The sequence below is a fragment of the Notolepis coatsorum genome (genome assembly GCF_963971535.1).
Source record: "Notolepis coatsorum genome assembly, chromosome: 18".
In the NCBI taxonomy this organism is placed as follows: Eukaryota; Metazoa; Chordata; class Actinopteri; order Aulopiformes; family Paralepididae; genus Notolepis; species Notolepis coatsorum.
In genome coordinates, this window is record NC_140182.1 from 35,839,052 (window position 1) to 35,860,525 (window position 21,474).

At 44.5% G+C, this 21,474-nt stretch overlaps 1 protein-coding gene across 3 annotated transcripts in view; it reads left to right on the forward strand.

Moving 5' to 3' along the window:
* Window positions 1–2,057: 2,057 nt before the first annotated feature.
* The window catches only part of mapk12a (mitogen-activated protein kinase 12a), a 28,633-nt gene continuing 9,216 nt past the window's right edge, over window positions 2,058–21,474 (forward strand). Inside the window, exons 1-8 of one of the 3 annotated variants that reach the window (XM_084334627.1) lie at window positions 2,058–2,305; window positions 5,921–6,050; window positions 8,266–8,324; window positions 12,069–12,180; window positions 12,406–12,435; window positions 15,144–15,191; window positions 18,894–19,008; window positions 20,879–20,950. In XM_084334627.1, coding sequence (XP_084190753.1) covers window positions 2,187–2,305; window positions 5,921–6,050; window positions 8,266–8,324; window positions 12,069–12,180; window positions 12,406–12,435; window positions 15,144–15,191; window positions 18,894–19,008; window positions 20,879–20,950 — 685 coding nt within the window. In that variant the 5' untranslated portion in view covers window positions 2,058–2,186. The other 2 variants (XM_084334629.1, XM_084334628.1) reach the window with 2 other exon arrangements.

The following is a 21,474-nucleotide window of genomic DNA, read 5'->3' on the forward strand; positions in this document are numbered from 1 at the left end:
TGTGGTAAGTAGGTCTACCGCAACCACATTATTCCTTGCTTGATACTGTGTTCCAGTGATTCAGTTTTCCCTTCTTGGGATAATGTATTTATTCAGTAGTAAAATATTTTGTATTTTACACACTTTTCAAAGTTTTAAAACATATGGGTTCACATTTCTATCCTAAAACTACACAGTGTAGCTTTAAAGGTAGAATCTGGAATGTTGTCAAACAGCGACCTCTTGGCAAAAGATTACAACATGGTACTTAGCTTTGTTACAGTTTTTGTTTTTGTCTGATGTGTGGATTGGATTTCAGTGGGTATTATCGGGAAAGGGTTGCTACTCCTGGCCAGGCACTCAGGCTCTGCCAAGAGGTCTGGAGAAATTCAGGTACAATAAGTTGCTAACTCCAACCCACATGTCAATAGAAATAAACGGCATAATACCAAGTGGGGCTCTTTTGCCTAGAGGTCGCTGTTTGACAGCATTACAGATTATACCTTTAAATGTGCTTTGTGCATAATAACTGCCATAGCTCGCCTTGTAGGGACTGAATTCCTCGTGTCTCTTCATGTCTGTGTTGCATAATGTTACTTACCTGTTGTTGACGTTGGTCCTCAGATAAGATTCTGCATGCCTGGAGAGCCACTTTATATTGCCCTCTATTTGTTGAAATGTCAAACATTTAGGCCATTCAGTGCGACAGACCACGCCTCAAGGAATGCTGCCTATTTGCATCAGTATTATTGTGACGTGTTTGTATAAATATATATTGTGTCTTAGATCTGTTCCCCAGGTACATAATACACAGTGTAGTCAGTCTCCAGAGAAAGCTGTGTGGAATGTCTACACCCCTCCGACTCTCAGTGCACAGGTCCAAGCAAGCCCAAGCCCTACTTACAGAGTAGGCTACCCAATAAAGAAGCATTCTCTATACATTTACAATTCGTGTTAATACTTTGCTATATACTGGATTCTTTAATTCAATTAAAGGTCTACCTTGATTGCAGAACAGACAAGGCATTCACCTTTACATACGTGTGAATGAATTGATTGATTGATTGATTGAAAACTTTATTAACAGATTGCAGAATGGGTACAGTACAGTACAGCTCAATACATACAATTGTTAAGGGGATGCAGACCAGAGAAAGACTTTCGTCTTGTTTACATCAGGGTCCCCCCCCAATTCATCAGGACATATATGACACACACGACATACAGATAGACAGTACTGTTACATCTATACATTTATGACATACCAAATTTGCAAATACAGTACTGTTTGTGATACAAAAATAGTCCAGAAAAGAGAGTATATACATTTGACGTAGAAACTGTACACTGGAGGAGGTTGGGTAGGTCGGGTGGGGTGGGGTTGGGTGGGTGGGGGGGGGGGGGGGGGGTGGGGGGGGGGGGGGGGTTGGGTAGGGGACACTGCACTGTACATTGGAATATTGACAAAGCCATACTTGGTAATTTACTGTACATTGGAGGGGGTTGGGTTAGGACATTTGCAGTCTCCCGTAGGTGTTCTTTGGGAGTGTTTTTGAAAGTGGGTAGTGATTCACATTCCTTTACACCTGCGGATAGGGTGTTCCACATTGATGTGGCATAATTGCTAAACGTGTTTAGTCCCTTGTTTGAGCCGAATCTGGGTTTAACATGATTTGTGGAGCTCCCTCTGGTGTTGTGGTCGTGGTATTCACTGACCTTTGGGAAGTATTTTGACATGTACAGGGGGTACCTTGGTCGTGTAGTGTATCTTGAAAACTTTATTTAACAGATTGCAGAATGGGTACAATACAGTACGGCCAAGGGGATGCAGACCAGAGAAAGACGTTTGTCTTGTTTACATCAGGGTCCCCCATTTTCAATTCATAATGAATTGGCTACTGTCAATATGCGCTTTACTTGTGCAGTGGGATGGACCAAAGCACATCCGGTTGTTATCCAAACTGCACTCAACAGAATCAAATGCCCATCGTATTATTCGTGCATTGTGTGAGTGTGCGGTATGTGTCACATTGTTCTTTATAGAAATGATTCGGGAGTGGCTTTAGTGACCTCGGGATGCGCCCTGCGCCGCTGACGCGCTGCGCAAGTGTCGAGAAAGCGAGAGCGCATAGGTGTGCGGCAGCAGGAGGAGCAGGACGGAACAGAGATTGTCGCCAAAACAGAATATTTGGCTCAAATAATATATCATGTCGGGTCGCGTCAGACCGGGCTATTGCCGCCAGGAGGTTAACAAGACCACATGGGAGGTGCCTGAGCGGTACCGGGACCTGAAGCAGGTGGGGACCGGGGCGTACGGGACGGTGTGGTGAGTATAGCCACAGCTCAGCCAGCAGCAGCACGCAGGGTTATAACGCAGGGTTAGAGCACAACAAGGGGGCTTGAGTAGAAGACGACAACAAAGACAGATGGTGCCATTGATGGGTGGACTGGTGTGGTGTGCAGCTATACTGGGACAGGAGGAGTGAAACAAAAGAAAAGTAGCTTTGCGCTCAGGCAGCGCGCCTGCTGCTTCACTTCCTTATAGACGATGGGGTCACTTGACCTACCATTTCACTCTATTAATATATAAACCCCATACTCATATTCATACAAGCATGTACATTGTCTGATACTGATATTCTGGTATTTAAAATGGCTTAGTTTATAAGGAACGCACGGATATGTTTATTATTATATAAGTGTGGGCTGCATAAATATATATGAACACGATGGACAGCTGTTTAAATACAAAATAGTGCTCTACGGTTACTCCTCCAGGCACGCCACGCTATTGCGCGTTACCTTTGTGTGTCTCGCAGCGTGACGTCCCCCATTGTTATCAATGATTAACCCGGTGGGCGTGGCCTCAGCTGTGGTGACGCGCTGAATGCCACCCGTGCTTTTCAGGGTAACCTAACCACGGTCTACCAGACGCTCTCTACCCTTCAGCTTCAATAGTAACATAATGTGTGTGATTGAATGGAAGCTGCTGGGGCTGGCACTACTGGGTCCTAGCTTACATGTGGGGGTTAGGTTACTGTATATACTGTACATACTGATACTGGACCTGGAGACAGGAGATGCCTTTTGAGGCACAACCTCCTAGGGGTTCGTGGCCCCTAATTAAGCATAGGAATGCCTATTTGTGACCCTCCCTCCCACACACACACATACACTCACATATTAATTGAAGGAATGATGAAGTTTGACACCAAATAATTATCTTTATTTAACTTGTTGTCCATACTATTTAACCCTTCCACTACCACACGACAAAGAGATCATAAAAAAATAAAATATATACATTCGAAGGGGAATAAACTGTACATTGGAGGGAGTTGGGTGGGTGTGGGGGGGTTTGGACATTTACCGGGTCCAGTTTCTAATTGCAGCCACCTGTAGGTGCTCTTTGAGAGCGGTTTTGAAGGAGGGTAGGGATTCACATTATTTTACGGCTGTGGGTAGGGCGTTCCACATTGATTGATTGAAACATAATTGTTGTGGCATAATAATTGCGTAATTGCGAAACGTGTTTAGTCCCTTGTTTGAGCCGAATATGGGTTGAACATGATTTGTGTTACTCCCTCTGGTGTTGTGGTCATGGAATTCACTGACCTTTGGGAAGTATTTCGACATGTACATGGGTATCTTAGTGGTGTAGTGTATCTTGTAGACCAGTCCCATTGCAAGTTGCTGTACTCTGTCGTCTACTGACTCTTATGTAGTAGATTGCCTATTCTGTGTCATGCGCACTGGGGTCCCGGGACGGGGTTCCGTTACGATGTCAACAACAACAAGCAGTAAAGTGTTATTGCGTTAAGTCCGGTGTCCGTCTATTCTAGAATATTACACTCTAAGCCATCCTAGGTTGTCAAAATGGGCAGGGCCCAGGGTAAGGTGGGTTTTAGGACTAAGGTCAAGCAGTAGTCTGACCAGTTTATTTTGTAGTCTTGTTTTTAGGGCCTTTGAGGTGCTTTGGTACCATGAGGTGCAAGCATTGTTGTAGTAACTTTGAATGAGTGCTCCTGTTAGTCTTCAGGGTATTCTTGTTTACCAGAGAGGAGATCCGGTACAAGAATCTTGTTCGTTGGTTGACTTTTTTGATTACATTGGTTGCCATTTTGTCGCAGGAAAGATTTGCCTCTAGGATGGAACCTGTTACGATTAGACATGACGGTGGTGGACAGAGTAAAACCCAAGCGCAGACCAGCAGAGGATAGACAGGAGGCAGGTGTTGAATCTTGAAATAAGAGCACTGCTCCTTTAATGTAGGTACGAGTGGCTCAAAAACAAAGAGAGAGGGCAAGTCTCCAAACGTGCTAAATGCCCTACGAATCATAAACACAATAAATAATAATATCCTCTGTGACAAGGAGCGATAAAGACTTCCACAAAACAAGTTATGCTACTTACAAAAGTGTTCAGCGAACAGCTGACAAACACACAAGCAAAACACAACTGGAACCAGGGAACACAGAGTAATGACGCGACAGGGAAGACAGGAAGTAACAGGCATATATACAGACACTGATTGACACAGGAGGGTAATTAGGTGATTAGACTCAGCTGGGGAAACAGAGTGACACATAACATTACCAAGTTGAAATATAAATACACACAAACACAACACTGACCAGATCACAAAACCAATACAGATAGGGAAGACATTTAGACCAGGGAGTGTAACATCACAGATAAGACAGACATCAAATGTATAGACAACAGATTGATAAGGACCACATGAAACACATTAATAAATAAACACAAGAGCTGCACCACCTGAATTAGTCCACCGGCTGGCGCAGCAACCTGGGGGGCGTTACAGGAACCCAGGTAGGTAATTTCATCTTTCCTTGTGACAATATTGTCACCGTGACCCACTGTAACAGAGAAGCCGTTGGCCTTGCTGAGTTTGTTATTTGATCCAAAGAGAATGGACTCTGTTTTACCCAGATAGTTTGTTATCAGCGAGCCAGGTGCAGATTCTGCCGAGTTCAGAGCTGAGGGCTTTTTCAACCTGTAACTTGTCCCTGTCAGAGACCAGCAGGGCTGAGTCGTCCGCGAACAGGAACAATGACAAAGAGGCTCCTGGTATATATATACACAAAATATATGATCATAATGGACTGCATTTATATAGTGCTTTTATCCAAAGCGCTTTACAGCTTATGCCTCACATTCACCCACCGACGGCAGAGGCAACCATGCAAGGTGCCAACCAGCTCATCGGGAACAGTTAGGGGTCAGTCAAGTGTCGCTCAAGGACACTTCGACGCGCTGCCGGCAGGAGCCGGAATCGAACCAGAAACCTTCCGATTACCAGATGGCCGCTCTATCTCCCTGAGCTGCTGTCGATCACGTCTGTATCTTTTCCTAATAGAACTCTTTTGGTCTTCTCACGAAAAAAGCCCCAGAATTATCTCGCGACCCCCCCTGCATGTCCAGAGACCCCCCCACCGCTCTATTGTACAGTGATATCAAATATCGCCTGCCAATATTCAAGTGAGCTAGAATGTCTGAGAGGACCTCGTTGTTTCCCTCTGACTGTTTTCCTCATCACCGTGCCTCTTCCTGGACACTTTAATATTTTTACACTTCTCACAATCTTCCTGGACACTTTACATTTTACACTTATATTACTGTACATTTTACTGTATATTTCTGTATATTTTTGGCTGGATAGTTGTATATTTAAGATTTTAGAATGTATATATACATACAGAATGTATATCCCGGACCGTATTTGATTCTTTATTCTATTTTATTCTTATTTTTAATATTATTATATTCTTATTCTTATTTTAGTCCTATTGACTACCTAAATGTTTATTGTTGTTCAATGTGAGCGATCTGTAGTGCCGAATTTCCCTCAGGATTATTAAAGGATTTCTATTCTATTCTATTCTATTCTATTCTATTCTATTCTATTCTATTCTTCCAGCTCTGCGGTGGACTCCAGAACAGGAGGCAAGGTGGCCATCAAGAAGCTCCACAGGCCCTTCCAGTCAGAGCTCTTCGCCAAGAGGGCCTACAGGGAGCTGAGGCTCCTCAAACACATGAAGCATGAGAACGTGAGTCAAGAGGGCCTACAGGGAGCTGAGGCTCCTCAAACACATGAAGCATGAGAACGTGAGTCGAGCTGAGGCTCCTCAAACACATGAAGCATGAGAACGTGAGTCAAGAGGGCCTACAGGGAGCTGAGGCTCCTCAAACACATGAAGCATGAGAACGTGAGTCAAGAGGGCCTACAGGGAGCTGAGGCTCCTCAAACACATGAAGCACGAGAACGTGAGTCAAGAGGGCCTACAGGGAGCTGAGGCTCCTCAAACACATGAAGCACGAGAACGTGAGTCAAGAGGGCCTACAGGGAGCTGAGGCTCCTCAAACACATGAAGCACGAGAATGTGAGTCAAGAGGGCCTACAGGGAGCTGAGGCTCCTCAAACACATGAAGCATGAGAACGTGAGTCAAGAGGGCCTACAGGGAGCTGAGGCTCCTCAAACACATGAAGCATGAGAACGTGAGTCAAGAGGGCCTACAGGGAGCTGAGGCTCCTCAAACACATGAAGCACGAGAACGTGAGTCAAGAGGGCCTACAGGGAGCTGAGGCTCCTCAAACACATGAAGCACGAGAACGTGAGTCAAGAGGGCCTACAGGGAGCTGAGGCTCCTCAAACACATGAAGCATGAGAACGTGAGTCAAGAGGGCCTACAGGGAGCTGAGGCTCCTCAAACACATGAAGCATGAGAACGTGAGTCAAGAGGGCCTACAGGGAGCTGAGGCTCCTCAAACACATGAAGCACGAGAACGTGAGTCAAGAGGGCCTACAGGGAGCTGAGGCTCCTCAAACACATGAAGCACGAGAACGTGAGTCAAGAGGGCCTACAGGGAGCTGAGGCTCCTCAAACACATGAAGCACGAGAACGTGAGTCAAGAGGGCCTACAGGGAGCTGAGGCTCCTCAAACACATGAAGCACGAGAACGTGAGTCAAGAGGGCCTACAGGGAGCTGAGGCTCCTCAAACACATGAAGCACGAGAACGTGAGTCAAGAGGGCCTACAGGGAGCTGAGGCTCCTCAAACACATGAAGCACGAGAACGTGAGTCAAGAGGGCCTACAGGGAGCTGAGGCTCCTCAAACACATGAAGCACGAGAACGTGAGTCAAGAGGGCCTACAGGGAGCTGAGGCTCCTCAAACACATGAAGCATGAGAACGTGAGTCTCGGAGGGGATTCACTGAAGCGCTATCCATTATCCAAGGTCAGGGGTCCACGAGACCGCAGCCAGGACTGCAGATCTGCTGTCATTCCAAGTCAAGTCTGATTGATTGTTTGATTGATTGATTTTTATTGTGGAGTAAAAGACAGCATCCAATGGATAAAAAAAACATGAGAAAGTGCAAGCACTTATTTCCACCATGGTCCCTGTGGAAATGTGTCTTTGGTCTCACCATTGAACAAACAAATAAAACAACATTCAGTTTATGAATCACCTTGGGGAAATTCAGGTGTCATGGCAGCATGGGGGGGGGGGGGGGGGGGGGGCAGGAGGTCCAGGCAGAAGAGGTAATAATAAACATAGAAGGTAATGAACATAGTGATACAACATAGTAGTAATAGTGATGATGGTATACACATGGTCCATAACGTATAGCACACTGCAGTCCGTGCAGTTTTTAGTATTAAGAGTCAGACAGTCCTAACAGTTCTCAAGTTCTCCTGCCGTTAGCTCTCCAGCTATTGGCATCAGTCCTTTCTCAGACTTACATAATAATCAATATAGGGCTATGCTGGATAGTGTCCAGACATCCGGGGTTGAAGGTGTTTTTAGTTTCTGATGAATGAGCAAAGACAAAATGAGAAGCAATGTCTGTGACCTATAGTATGCTGTGATGAGCTTACTGCAAAAGTCTTTCTCTCTAACGTTATTGATTCTTCTCTTATCAGCCAATTAGAAATTCAGATGTGATCAAATTCCAAAATTCTGACGCAATGTAAATAAATACCAAGATGATAATAAGATAGTCTTTGTGTGATGGTTTTTCTCTTTTTCTTTGATCAGTTTTACTTGTTTTGTGTAGGTTATTGTCAGGTGATTGGCCTGTTAGATTTACAATATTTAATTTTTCTCTTCAGTGCAGGTGATTGGCCTGTTAGATTTATAATATTAAATGTTTCTCTTCGGTGCAGGTGATTGGCCTGTTAGATTTACAATATTAAATGTTTCTCTTCGGTGCAGGTGATTGGCCTGTTAGATTTACAATATTTTATTTTTCTCCGGTGCAGGTGATTGGCCTGTTAGATGTGTTCACGGCTGATCTCTCTCTGGACAGGTTCAATGATTTGTAAGTACAACTTATGTTTCTGGCACTGCGGTATGCATAATAATCAGGATTCAATCATTCTATTGATTTGTACTCTAAATCATGCATTTGATTACACCATTATACCTCTCCAAAACTCTTGTCAAAACAGTTTGTTTTAATCGGTACTAGTTTGTATGCTAGTTAGCTCCATCTGGGTGCTTGGGGCAGAATTTACCAATTTTAAATCCCGCCCTCTTTTCTTGATCCTCTGATCACAAGTGTTGTCCGAAGGGAAGCAACAGTTGTGATTAGAGGATCAAGAAAAGAGGGCGGGGTTTGAGATAGGTCCATTTGCAGTCTGCTGCCCCTGAATTGTAGTATGATTGTCCTATTACAAAATGTCATATTTACCATTTGAAAGTTTGACATCCATTCTGACAAAATTTTATTTTTAGTCAAACAAAGCATCCATTCTTTTCTTTATAGATATTAGCTGTCTTTAGACCTTTGCTAACAAAAACGAAAAGTCATATGGATGGATTCTCTAGTTGATTAACTGAGAGCTCTTGCTACAAGGACTAACACTAGACAACAGGTGAATATGAGCTTTGTATTTATTAATAATAATAATTTCTTAGATTTATATAGCGCCTTTCAGGAGACCCAAGACGCTTAACAGAAGAGGGGGACAAACTAAGGGGAAGGAAATCAGAGGGACAATTGGGTAAAGGAGGGAAGTCGGGCAGTCATTAATAAATTGTGAGAAACTGAGATTTAAGTAGTGATTTGAAGGGAGTCCAGGGATGTAGCGTTGCGGATATCTGGAGGGAGGAAGTTCCAGAGGGTGGGTGCAGCAACACAGAAGTCTCTGGGACCGACAGAGAGTCAGAGGACTGCAGCCTCCAGGGTGGGATGTAGGGATGGGAGTTCTGAACATATTGCAGCCTGTTGAGGGCATTGCTGGGTAGCCCTGCAAGGACTGCATTGGAGTCCAGACGGGGGTGATGAAGGAGTGAATGTCTCTGCTACAGAGTCAGGGAGAGATGAGTGTCTCTGCTACGGAGTCAGGGAGAGATGAGTGTCTCTGCTACGGAGTCAGGGAGAGATGAGTGTCTCTGCTACAGAGTCAGGGAGAGATGAGTGTCTCTGCTACAGGGTCAGGGAGAGATGAGTGTCTTTGCTACGGAGTCAGGGAGAGATGAGTTTCTCTGCTATACGGAGTCAGGGAGAGATGAGTGTCTCTGCTACGGAGTCAGGGAGAGATGAGTGTCTCTGTTACGGAGTCAGGGAGAGATGAGTGTCTCTGCTACGGAGTCAGGGGAGAGATGAGTGTCTTTGCTACGGAGTCAGGGAGAGATGAGTGTCTCTGCTACAGAGTCAGGGAGAGATGAGTGTCTCTGCTACAGAGTCAGGGAGAGATGAGTGTCTCTGCTCCAGAGTCAGGGAGAGATGAGTGTCTCTGCTACAGAGTCAGGGAGAGATGAGTGTCTCTGCTACAGAGTCAGAGAGAGATGAGTTTCTCTGCTACGGAGTCAGGGAGAGATGAGTGTCTCTGCTACAGAGTCAGGGAGAGATGAGTGTCTCTGCTACAGAGTCAGGGAGAGATGAGTGTCTCTGCTACAGAGTCAGGGAGAGATGAGTGTCTCTGCTACAGAGTCAGGGAGAGATGAGTGTCTCTGCTACAGAGTCAGGGAGAGATGAGTGTCTTTGCTACAGAGTCAGGGAGAGATGAGTGTCTTTGCTACAGAGTCAGGGAGAGATGAGTGTCTCTGCTGCAGAGTCAGGGAGAGATGAGTGTCTGCTACAGAGTCAGGGAGAGAGGAGTGTCTTTGCTACAGAGTCAGGGAGAGATGAGTGTCTCTGCTACAGAGTCAGGGAGAGATGAGTGTCTCTGCTACGGAGTCAGGGAGAGATGAGTGTCTCTGCTACAGAGTCAGGGAGAGATGAGTGTCTCTGCTACAGAGTCAGGGAGAGATGAGTGTCTGCTACAGAGTCAGGGAGAGAGGAGTGTCTTTGCTACAGAGTCAGGGAGAGATGAGTGTCTCTGCTACAGAGTCAGGGAGAGATGAGTTTCTCTGCTACAGAGTCAGGGAGAGATGAGTGTCTTTGCTACAGAGTCAGGGAGAGATGAGTGTCTCTGCTACAGAGTCAGGGAGAGATGAGTGTCTCTGCTACAGAGTCAGGGAGAGATGAGTGTCTGCTACAGAGTCGGGGAGAGAGGAGTGTCTTTGCTACAGAGTCAGGGAGAGATGAGTGTCTCTGCTACAGAGTCAGAGAGAGATGAGTTTCTCTGCTATACAGAGTCAGGGAGAGATGAGTGTCTTTGCTACAGAGTCAGGGAGAGATGAGTGTCTCTGCTACGGAGTCAGGGAGAGATGAGTGTCTCTGCTACAGAGTCAGAGAGAGATGAGTTTCTCTGCTATACAGAGTCAGGGAGAGATGAGTGTCTTTGCTACAGAGTCAGGGAGAGATGAGTGTCTCTGCTACAGAGTCAGGGAGAGATGAGTGTCTGCTACGGAGTCAGGGAGAGATGAGTGTCTCTGCTACAGAGTCAGAGAGAGATGAGTTTCTCTGCTATACAGAGTCAGGGAGAGATGAGTGTCTCTGCTACAGAGTCAGGGAGAGATGACCGCAGTCTGGAGATATTTCTGAGGTGGAAAAAAGCAGATTTGGTTATTGATTTAATGTGTGAATGAAATGAGAGGGTGGAGTCCAGTATGACACCCAGGTCGCAGACTTCTGGGGAAGGGTGGTTGGAGCGACTTCTAGAAGGTTGCCTGGCCACAGCCATGAGCTCTGTCTTCTTGCTGTTCAGCTTGAGGCAGTGGGATGACATCCAGGCCTTGATGCCGAGGAGGCAGTTGACGAGGTGCTGTGTGGGGGGAGGAGGTGCTGATGTAAAGATGAGTCTCATCAGCATAGGAGTGGAAATTGAGACTGTTTGCTGTATTCTGCTGTATTCTGCTGTATAATGTTTGTAAACACTGAAGTCAAACTGATCTATATTCACAATGGGTTAAGAAAGTTCCAAAAGGCTTATTTTCCATATATTAAAAAATAACAATTCTTTTGTGAACCCCACATTTATTTGGTCTGAAAAATACCAGCTTTAAAGGCCAAATCTGGACTTCTTTTGACCATATAAATTAGGGTTATATTCCCATATATATTTATTGAAGCAATTCGAGTTTTTAGATGGAAAATACCCCATTATAAATCAAAATATAGGTTGTTTTACTGCAATGTCAACAAACATTACCAAAAAACAAACAAACAAATGTATTACAGCGCCTAAAATACAGCAAATGCAGATTAATGGCCCAGGCCACACTGACCCATTGTGTTTGTCCATCTGTTTTTAATTACTTCTCAACGAGGAGTAGGCTATCCGTATGTCAGACAGCTGACGATCAGTCCGTCTCCGACCAGATCTGTCTCTGTTTTGAAAAACAGAAAAGTTCGGGGGATGAACTTTTGGAACCGACGGATAATATGTCATTATCCGCAGCAAAGCTGTTGTTTCTGCAAACACACCATTACGCTAGCTGGGTTCTAATGAAAAACAAACCCTCTGAGAGCGATACCTTCCGTCTGTTTTATCCCTCTTCTGTGATCAGTGTGCTTGCTCCCTTTTAGGCCTTGTATCAAGAGCTCAGCCCATCAGCTAGAGAATGAAAACACGTCTCCATCCATATATATATATATTTACTTTTTTATTTTTAAATTTGTATATGTCTGGATTGTGGATTGGGCCTTTAAATCGGGTATGTTCTTTAATCTCAGCTACCTGACGATGCCCTTCATGGGGACGGACCTGGGGAAACTAATGAAGCTACAGAGGCTCTCGGAGGACAAAATTCAGTACCTGGTTTATCAGATGCTCAAAGGACTTAAGGTGAGGGACTCTTTCAGCATATGGTCTCAAAAGAAAAAAGGAAAAGAAAGTATTTAGCATGTTTTTTATGTTGAATAATTCATCACTCTCTATGCCAGCTGATTACGGGTTAATTACGGCTGGTTAATTACACATTAACATATGTTTTGGGGGTGGTTTGGGGGATGCATATTGAATAATTAACATGTTGATGGAGAAATCTCTGCTTTCTTTTGTCCTCCACAGTATATTCATTCTGCCGGTATTATTCACAGGGTAAGTGACACTTTCACAAGGTTTAATTGTGTGTCTCAAGTTCAAGTTTCTTTATTAGTTGTCCTACAGAAGTACAGAATACTTTTATACAAAATGCTTCTTTCTGTTACGCTCCAGAGACTGTGCTAGACAAAAAAGATAAGTATAAAATAGAATAAGTATAGCAGTATAAAATAGAAGTCACGTACGTAGACACAAGTGTTCAATATGTACATATGGTCAATGTTCAATGCAAAGTAGAAGTAACTGAGTTACCATACAATATACTAATATACAATATACTATATAGTGCAAAGCAGAAATGGGATGAGGTACAATTTAGGTACAATTTACAGTAAGGTGTACTGAGGTTAGGGGTGGGACGATACATCGATCCAGATCGATACATCGATGTAATTATCAACAATCGAATCGGATCGATGCAATGTAATAAGATCGATTCATATCGATACTCTTATTTTGAAAATCCTGTGGCGAGTCTCATATCCACCCAAGAACAACAGCAGTAGCTCCGTGTGTGTAGACGTTACAGCATAGCATTCTCCCTTTCTGTGTGTGTGTGTGTGCGCGCGTCTTTGGAAAGACCAGATGAGGTCAGAGGAGTTTGATGTTTAAATGTTATTTAAACATAAACAATATAATACATAATAAATGTAGGCCTATACATGATCATGCAACATCAACAAATTGTTGTAGGAACGGTTTGGGAGAGGGAGGTAGGGAGGGGTTTTAGGTTGAGTTTTGAGTTCCAAAAAATGGAGCTTAAAGTTTAAAGCTCAATATATCAAAACGTGGCACTTTACAGTGAACAGGAGGTCTATTTGTATTAAAAACAATAGATTGATTTTCCTTTAAATGTCTGGAAGAGCTCAAAAATACAAATGTCAAATGATATTTGTGTTACCTTTTTTTAGTTGATCTAAATGTTACTGATTGTGTTAAATGGGCATATGATATCATCTCCTATCGATTGCAGGCACCTGAATCTAATCTAATCGTATTGTATCGTGAGAGACTTTGTGATATCGGCAAATATCGTATCGTTGTCCAAAGAATCGATATCGTATCGTATCATGATGAAACTGGTGATTCCCACCCCTAACTGAGGTATGGGTTGTAGTGCAAATTCTCTGCCAATAAATATAAAGTGTGTTTAGGTGTTCTAAAGTGTGTAAGTGGGTGCTGCAGTGAGTTGTTTGTTTAAAGTGAGTGTGTGCGTGTGTGCTGTGAGTGCATTTGATGGTTGTTGTATTGTGTTATTGTTCGTTGAGCAACCTGATGGCCTGGGGATAGAAGCTTCTTCTGAGTCTTTCTGTGCTTGCCATGAGACTCCGGTATCGCTTGCCTGACCGCAGCAGTTCAAAGAGGCAGTTGTTTGGGTGGCTGGAGTCTTTGATCATTCTCTTAGCCTTACCCATGCACCGCTTGTTGTAAATGTTCTGGAGAGTGGGAAGCCCCCCTCCAATTGTGCGTTCGGCTGAACGGGCCACTCTCTGTAGTCTGCTACGGTCTTGTGCGGTGCTATTCCCAAACCAGGAGGTGATATTGCCAGTCAGGATGCTCTCTATTGTACATGAGTAGAAGTTCTTAAGGATCTTCTGACTGACTTGGAACTTCCTTAGGCGCCTGAGGAAGTATAGGTGTTGCCGTGCCTTCCTCACAACACTGTCAAAGTGTGTGGTCCATGTCAAATCCTCGGATATGTGGACTCCGAGGTACTTAAAACTGTTCACTCTCTCAACCGGTGCCCCGTCGATGCTGAGGGGGCTGTAGTCCCTGACCCCCGACCTCCTAAAGTCCACAATCATCTCCTTTGTTTTGCTGACGTTCAGGGAGAGGCTGTTCTCTTGACACCATCCCGCTAGGACCTTGACCTCTTCCAGGTAGGCCCTCTCGTCGTTTGCAGAGATCAGGCCCACCACTACTGTGTCGTCAGCAAATTTGATGATTGTGTTGTTGTTCCGCTGTGCCACACAGTCATGTGCGTACAGGGAGTAGAGGAGGGGACTCAGAACACAGCCCTGGGGGGCCCCTATGTTGAGGGTGATGGATGAGGAGGTGCAGTTGCCTGCTCTCACCACCTGGGGTCTGCCCGTCAGGAAGTCCAAGACCCACTGGCAGAGGTCATAGTTCAAGCCCAGGTCCCTGAGCTTGGCTATGAGTTTGGAGGGGACTATGGTATTGAATGCTGAGCTGTAGTCGATGAACAGCATTCTCACATAGTTCCCCTGCCTCTTGTCCAGGTGTGATGCTGCTGTGTGCAGCACATGGGCTATGGCGTCCTCCGTGGACCTGTTGGGGCGGTATGCAAATTGCAGGGGGTACAGGTTGATGGGGAGGGAGGAGCAGATGTAGCCCTTTACTAGCTTCTCAAAGCACTTCATGGCTATAGAGGTGAGAGCTACAGGGCGGTAGTCGTTGAGGCAAGCAGGCTTGGATTTTTTGGGTACAGGGATGATAGTGGACTTCTTCAGACAGGTGGGGATGACAGCCTGTTCCAAGGACAGGTTAAATATGTCAGTGAATACCGGGGCCAGTTGGTTGGCACAGACTTTTAGGACGCGGACGGGGATACCGTCCGGTCCTGCTGCCTTCCTGATATTATGTGTGCGCGTGTGCGTGTGTGTGTGTATGTATGTGTGTGTTAGTAAGTAAACATGCATCATTCGTGTTGTCATATAATCTCATGTCAATATCAATATTTGCAGGATCTCAAACCAGGAAATCTTGCCATCAACCAAGATTGCGAACTCAAGGTACAGTTGAGTCTAGGCTATGACACATCCTACACACACACACACACACACACACACACACACACACACACACACCTACACGCACGCACGCACACACACACACACACACCTACACGCACGCACACACACACACACACACACACACACACACACACACACACACCCATAACACACCCAGCCTGTTCTATTTGAATAATGCTGTTGAAGTGTTACAGTCTACGTCTTATGACTCACGAGTTACACACGCTGGTACGCAGCACTAGAGCAGCGGTTCTCAAACTACGGGTCGCGTCCCAAAGTGGGGCCGTGGGCGCATTGGCAAGTATTTTTTAAAATCTTTTTAAAATTTGTATCTACATTTTCTCCTCCATTTTTCTCCCATCCCAATTTAGTCGTTATGCCAATTCCCCCCTCCCCTTCCTGGTCGTTGCGCGCATTTGCCCCCCACTTGCCGGTCTAGGGAGCCCTGAAGTCTATCACATGCGTCCTCCGATACATGTGGAGACAGCCAGCAGCCTCTTTTCACCTGACAGCGAGGACTCTCACTGGGGAAGTGTAACGCGTGGGAGGCTCACACTACCTTCCCCAATTCCCTCCCTCGCTGTGCAGGCGCCCTGACCGACCTGTAGGAGTCGCTGTTTACAACGACCAGGATATAACCCACCGGCTTCCCACCCGCTGACACTGCCAATTGTGTCAGTATAACGACCGGCCAAGCCGGAGGCTGTCAAAGTTAACGTGTTATTAATGCGTTATCGCAAAATTCTTTTAACGCCACCATTTTTTTATCGCAAGATTAACGTTTAAAAAAATAAAAAAACATTCTTTTTATAAAGAAAATTGTACTTTCATTTTTTTTACTAGACTTCACTTTTCTTTTTATCCACTTTTTCTATTTTTCTCCCATCCCAATTCCGCTGTGCCAATTCTCCCCTGTCTTGAACGTTGCTCGCATATGCCCCCCACTGGCCGGTTGTAGGGAGGATAGAAGCCTTGCATCACATGTCCCCTCCGATACATGTGGAGGCAGCTTGTCACATCTTTTCACCTGCCAGCGCGGACTCTCATTGGTGAGGTGTAACGTGTGGGAGGCTCACACTACCCCCGCCATTTCCTGTCTCTGCTGTGAAGGCGTCCCCAACCGACCTGTAGGAGTCGCTGTCCACAACGTCCAGATTACCACCCATCGACTTCCACCCGCTAACTCTGCCAATTGAGTTAGTACGACGGTTGGCCCAAGCCGGAGGCAATGCCGACAGCCAGAGTCGAACCCGGTGTCTCTTGCGTTGGTGACGAGCGCAATGTTCGCTGCGCCACCCAGCCGCCACTCAGGTGTATTATTGATACTCTCATTGATACTATGTTTGTTTCTGACAAAACATTTTTTAATTATTTTTGTATTTCAAAATCTTTAATTTCATGCAAATTTGCAATGCATGAGGGTCATCCTTTTGTGTTAAATGGCTGCATAAAGCAAGCATTTGTTGACTCTCATGTTGATAAGAGTATTCAAACTTGAAAAAGATCCGTTTAAGGTAGATTTAGAACAGATAAAAAATATGGACAATCATGCGATTAATCAGATTAAATATTTTAATCGATTGACAGCCTTAATATATATATATATATATCACATTTTATTTAATTAATTTTTTTATGTTCTTTCAACATATTTAGGCTAAATATGCCTCGTTTTTATAAATGTGTATATGCATATACGCATGATCAAGTTCAACAACATGTGCTTTTATTTTGATATTCCTTAATTCCACGTTGAAATTACGCAATACATTAACACTTTGATTACCACTGGTGAACATGGTAAAACATGGTTAAATGCCAGCACCCACTTCAATGATAGCGTTGTGAACGCATAATCTCTGTCTTAAATTATGGCTATATGTCTAATCTGCCCGTCGCTTATCAATGACTTGTTTGCACTCAACATTGTCGAAACGGATTGTTTTTAATCGGTTCATTTCCGTTTTATAGCATTTTGAAAAGCCCTTGTTTTTCAGGAAAATATATAGATTCCCTGATAAACGGCATTTACTGGAATATTCTGGCATACACAAAAACGTTGTCATTTTTCGGCCTATTTATGAATAGTTTTCAAATAAATGCTAGATTATCGATAGTATATGTGTACTTATGCACGCTATAGAAGCGATCTGAAAAGTATATTCTCTCATTTCCTGATCAGCGAGCACACACACACACACACACATATGGGACACATTGATATATCTGTGAAAAAAGCTCTGATTACCCCAAGACTGGTAAAATAGATTCCTTACCTCAGATCAGATGTTATCCAAAAAGATTATTCCAATTCCTGATCGCCATTCCAAATATCGATCGCGTTTATTGATGCAGCGTTGGGTGCTGGAAATACATAATCAAACTTGGACGGCGATCAACTTGGGTCTCTTCAGTTGGCTTGACGGAAAAGTAAAATGAGGAAACTGGCCCCCCCCCTTCATCAGTTTAAACTAATGGGGTGCATTTACACAGGGAGAGACGATAGGGGGCGGTATCTTCCCAATTGAGCTCAGAGGGACTCTGCAACACTAGCGTGAGGCTCGATTGATGAAATATGAATTCAATTCGCCAATAAAAAAAATGCGACAAACAAACGCCATATAGCGTTGCCGGCACTCAACTGGCAGCATGAACTAACGACAAAACGTGTCGCTGGCATCCAAAGTGTTAAGTGTGGGGTTGCCAAAAAAAATCCTAAATAAAATGGGGTTGTGGTATAAAAAAGTTTGAGAACCCCTGCATGAGAGAATAGAGACAGCACTTCTTCACTGCCGATGCACATCAGAGCAGCAATACATCAATCGCCACGCCTCTATTTTGGTCACATCACGCCCCTTTTGAGGGAAGTAAACTACAACTTCAGGACACAACATATGGATATAAATCATGCTGAAAACCATTGTTGCCCAGGAATAGTCTTGGGTTAGGTCACTTAGAGATTCATAAATTAATATTAAATGTCCAGGTATGGAAATATCCTGCAGCTGACTGGGGAAATAGACCTGAAAACAGATCAAACCTTACTTTTCACAATGGTGCGAACGCTCAATTGGTGGCCAGTGTATTAAGTAATTGCTTGACTTAGTATGATGCACTAACAAAATAAACAATTTTGTTCCTCACATTTACCACTCACTCACACATTCACACACTGACGGCGGAGGCAACCATGTAAGGTGCCAACCTGCTCATCGGGAGCATTTAGGGGTCTTGCTCAAGGACACTTCGACATGCTGCCCGGGAGGAGTGGGTATCGAACCGCTCTACCTCCTGAGCCACTGTCGCTCCCTGTGCCCCCCTGTGCCCTCTAACAGTAGTCTCCTGCTACCGGACCCACTAGTGTCGTCGCACGAGAAGAGAGCCGGGGCCAGAAGTTATATCACTGGTTCAGTATCAGTACTCAGATTAACCCGTTCACTAACCACACTACCAAAGGGTTAGCCCTTTCACTGCAACAATACAGAAGGTTAACCCTTTCACTGCCACACGACAAAGGGTTAACCCTTTCACTACCACACTTAACCGTCTGTAGTGTGGTAGTGAAAGGGTTAACCTTCTGTAGTGTGGTAGTGAAAGGGTTAACGTCCCTGCATCCAATGAGATATTTAGTCTTAAATAAATGCCCCATGATCCCCTGCGTGTTATTTCCCCCCCTGTCAGATCCTGGACTTCGGTCTGGCGCGGCAGGCAGACAGTGAGATGACCGGCTACGTGGTGACGCGCTGGTACCGGGCCCCGGAGGTGATCCTGAGCTGGATGCACTACACACAGACTGGTGAGGAACTAGTTAATAACACTACACAGAGACTGGCGAGGAACTAGTTAATAACACTACACACTGACTGGTGAGGAACTAGTTAATAACACTACACACTGACTGGTGAGGAACTAGTTAATAACACTACACACAGACTGGTGAGGAACTAGTTAATAACACTACACACAGACTGGTGAGGAACTAGTTAATAACACTACACACTGACTGGTGAGGAACTAGTTAATAACACTGACTGGTGAGGAACTAGTTAATAACACACTGACTGGTGAGGAACTAGTTAATAACACAGACTGGTGAGGAACTAGTTAATAACACTACACGGAGACTGGTGAGGAACTAGTTAATAACACTACACGGAGACTGGCGAGGAACTAGTTAATAACACTACACACTGACTGGTGATGAACTAGTTAATAACACTACACACTGACTGGTGAGGAACTAGTTAATAACACTACACACTGACTGGTGAGGAACTAGTTAATAACACTACACAGAGACTGGTGAGGAACTAGTTAATAAGACTACACACTGACTGGTGAGGAACTAGTTAATAACAAGGTGTGGGGGAACTAACACCAGCCAAGGTGCTGCTTGTAAACAAATCTATTCTACCGGGCACTTTATCTAGGTCATAACTAGCAGTAGGAAGTTATTTCCTATTATAAATAATACACTGGGCTGGCATGATAGTGAATATGGCCGGGGGGGGGGGGGGGGGGGGGGGTTACCAGCTTCTGTGGACAATGGATCAAGAAAAGCTATAACTTCCTTCCCGACAGGTCAAATCATCAAGTGTTCCTTTATTAATCCCCTTGGGGAAGATTCAGGTGTCGCAGCAGCACGGGGGAGGGAGGAGGAGAGGTACAGGCAGAACAAAATAGAAATAATAATAATAATAGAGTAGAATATAGTAATAGTATTGGAATGGCAGAATTCAATCAACAATAATAATAATTGTCTATGCAGTGTTTAGTATTAAAAGTCAGACAGTCCTAATAGTTTAGGGCTCAGTTGAGCTTTTATTGATTCATATCAGCAGTCCCAGAATGGGTTACAACAATAAGGATCCAGGACAGGTCCAATTAATTAAATACATTTGGTGAATCTCGCTTGATTTGGGGTTAGTCGAGTATAAAGGTCAGGCAAATACAACGGCAAATCTTACCATCTGTGGAACTGGAGGTGAAGAATTAGGATGTTCCACTAGGTGGTGCCCTGTCATTGCCAGCATCTGATATTGTGAGTATGTTTGTGTGTGAGGGTTTGACTATTTCTAGTCCTTGAGTTAGAATATCCTTTAAAATGCATAGTGAACTCCTATATAGACTGTCGCTGGAAGTTATTGCCATCAATGTGACTTGTACCGTGTCCTCTTCTCTGTCTCATCAGTGTAACTTGTACTGTGTCCTCCTCTCTGTCTCATCAGTGTAACTTGTACTGTGTCCTCCTCTCTGTCTCATCAGTGTAACTTGTACTGTGTTCTCCTCTCTGTCTCATCAGTGTAACTTGTACTGTGTCCTCCTCTCTGTCTCATCAGTGTAACTTGTACTGTGTCCTCCTCTCTGTCTCATCAGTGTAACTTGTACTGTGTCCTCTCTGTCTCATCAGTGTAACTTGGACTGTGTCCTCTCTGTCTCATCAGTGTAACTTGGACTGTGTCCTCCTCTCTGTCTCATCAGTGTAACTTGTACTGTGTCCTCCTCTCTGTCTCATCAGTGTAACTTGGACTGTGTCCTCCTCTCTGTCTCATCGGTGTAACTTGTACTGTGTCCTCTCTGTCTCATCAGTGTAACTTGTACCATGTCCTCCTCTCTGTCTCATCAGTGTAACTTGTACCATGTCCTCCTCTCTGTCTCCTCCCCAGTCGACATCTGGTCGGTGGGCTGCATCATGGCCGAGATGCTGCAGGGGAAGCCTCTCTTTAAAGGCAACGACCGTATCCTTTAACCACCCGACCCTCTCCCACTAGCATCACACAGACACACAGTTGAATGACTTGTGTTTTTTATTTAATATTTTTTTGTCATCGTCGAATCTGAGCCTGTTTGGGGTGAAAACATTGTCTTTTCTTAAAATCTTCCAGAAGGCAGGGAAAAAAACTACCATGTCGTCAGATTAATGATTACATTTATAAACGTTTACAATGTGTTCCAAGGCCAATGAAACCCAAACCGGCACATAAAAGCCCCATGTAAATGTTTAATTGCGGTCAAATGTTGAGGAAATAACACCAACATTTTATGCATCAACAAAGATGCAGACGGGTGACAAATTAAAGGAAACAGTAAGCTGTTGGGCCACGAACCGCCAGAGCCGAGTCAGCGCCTTTTGGCATAGATTCTACAAGTCTCTGGAACTCCACTGGAGGGATGGAACAACATTCTTCCAAAATATATTCCCTCATTTGGTGTTTTGATGATGGTGGTGGAGAGCGCTGTCTAACACTATCTCCCATAGGTG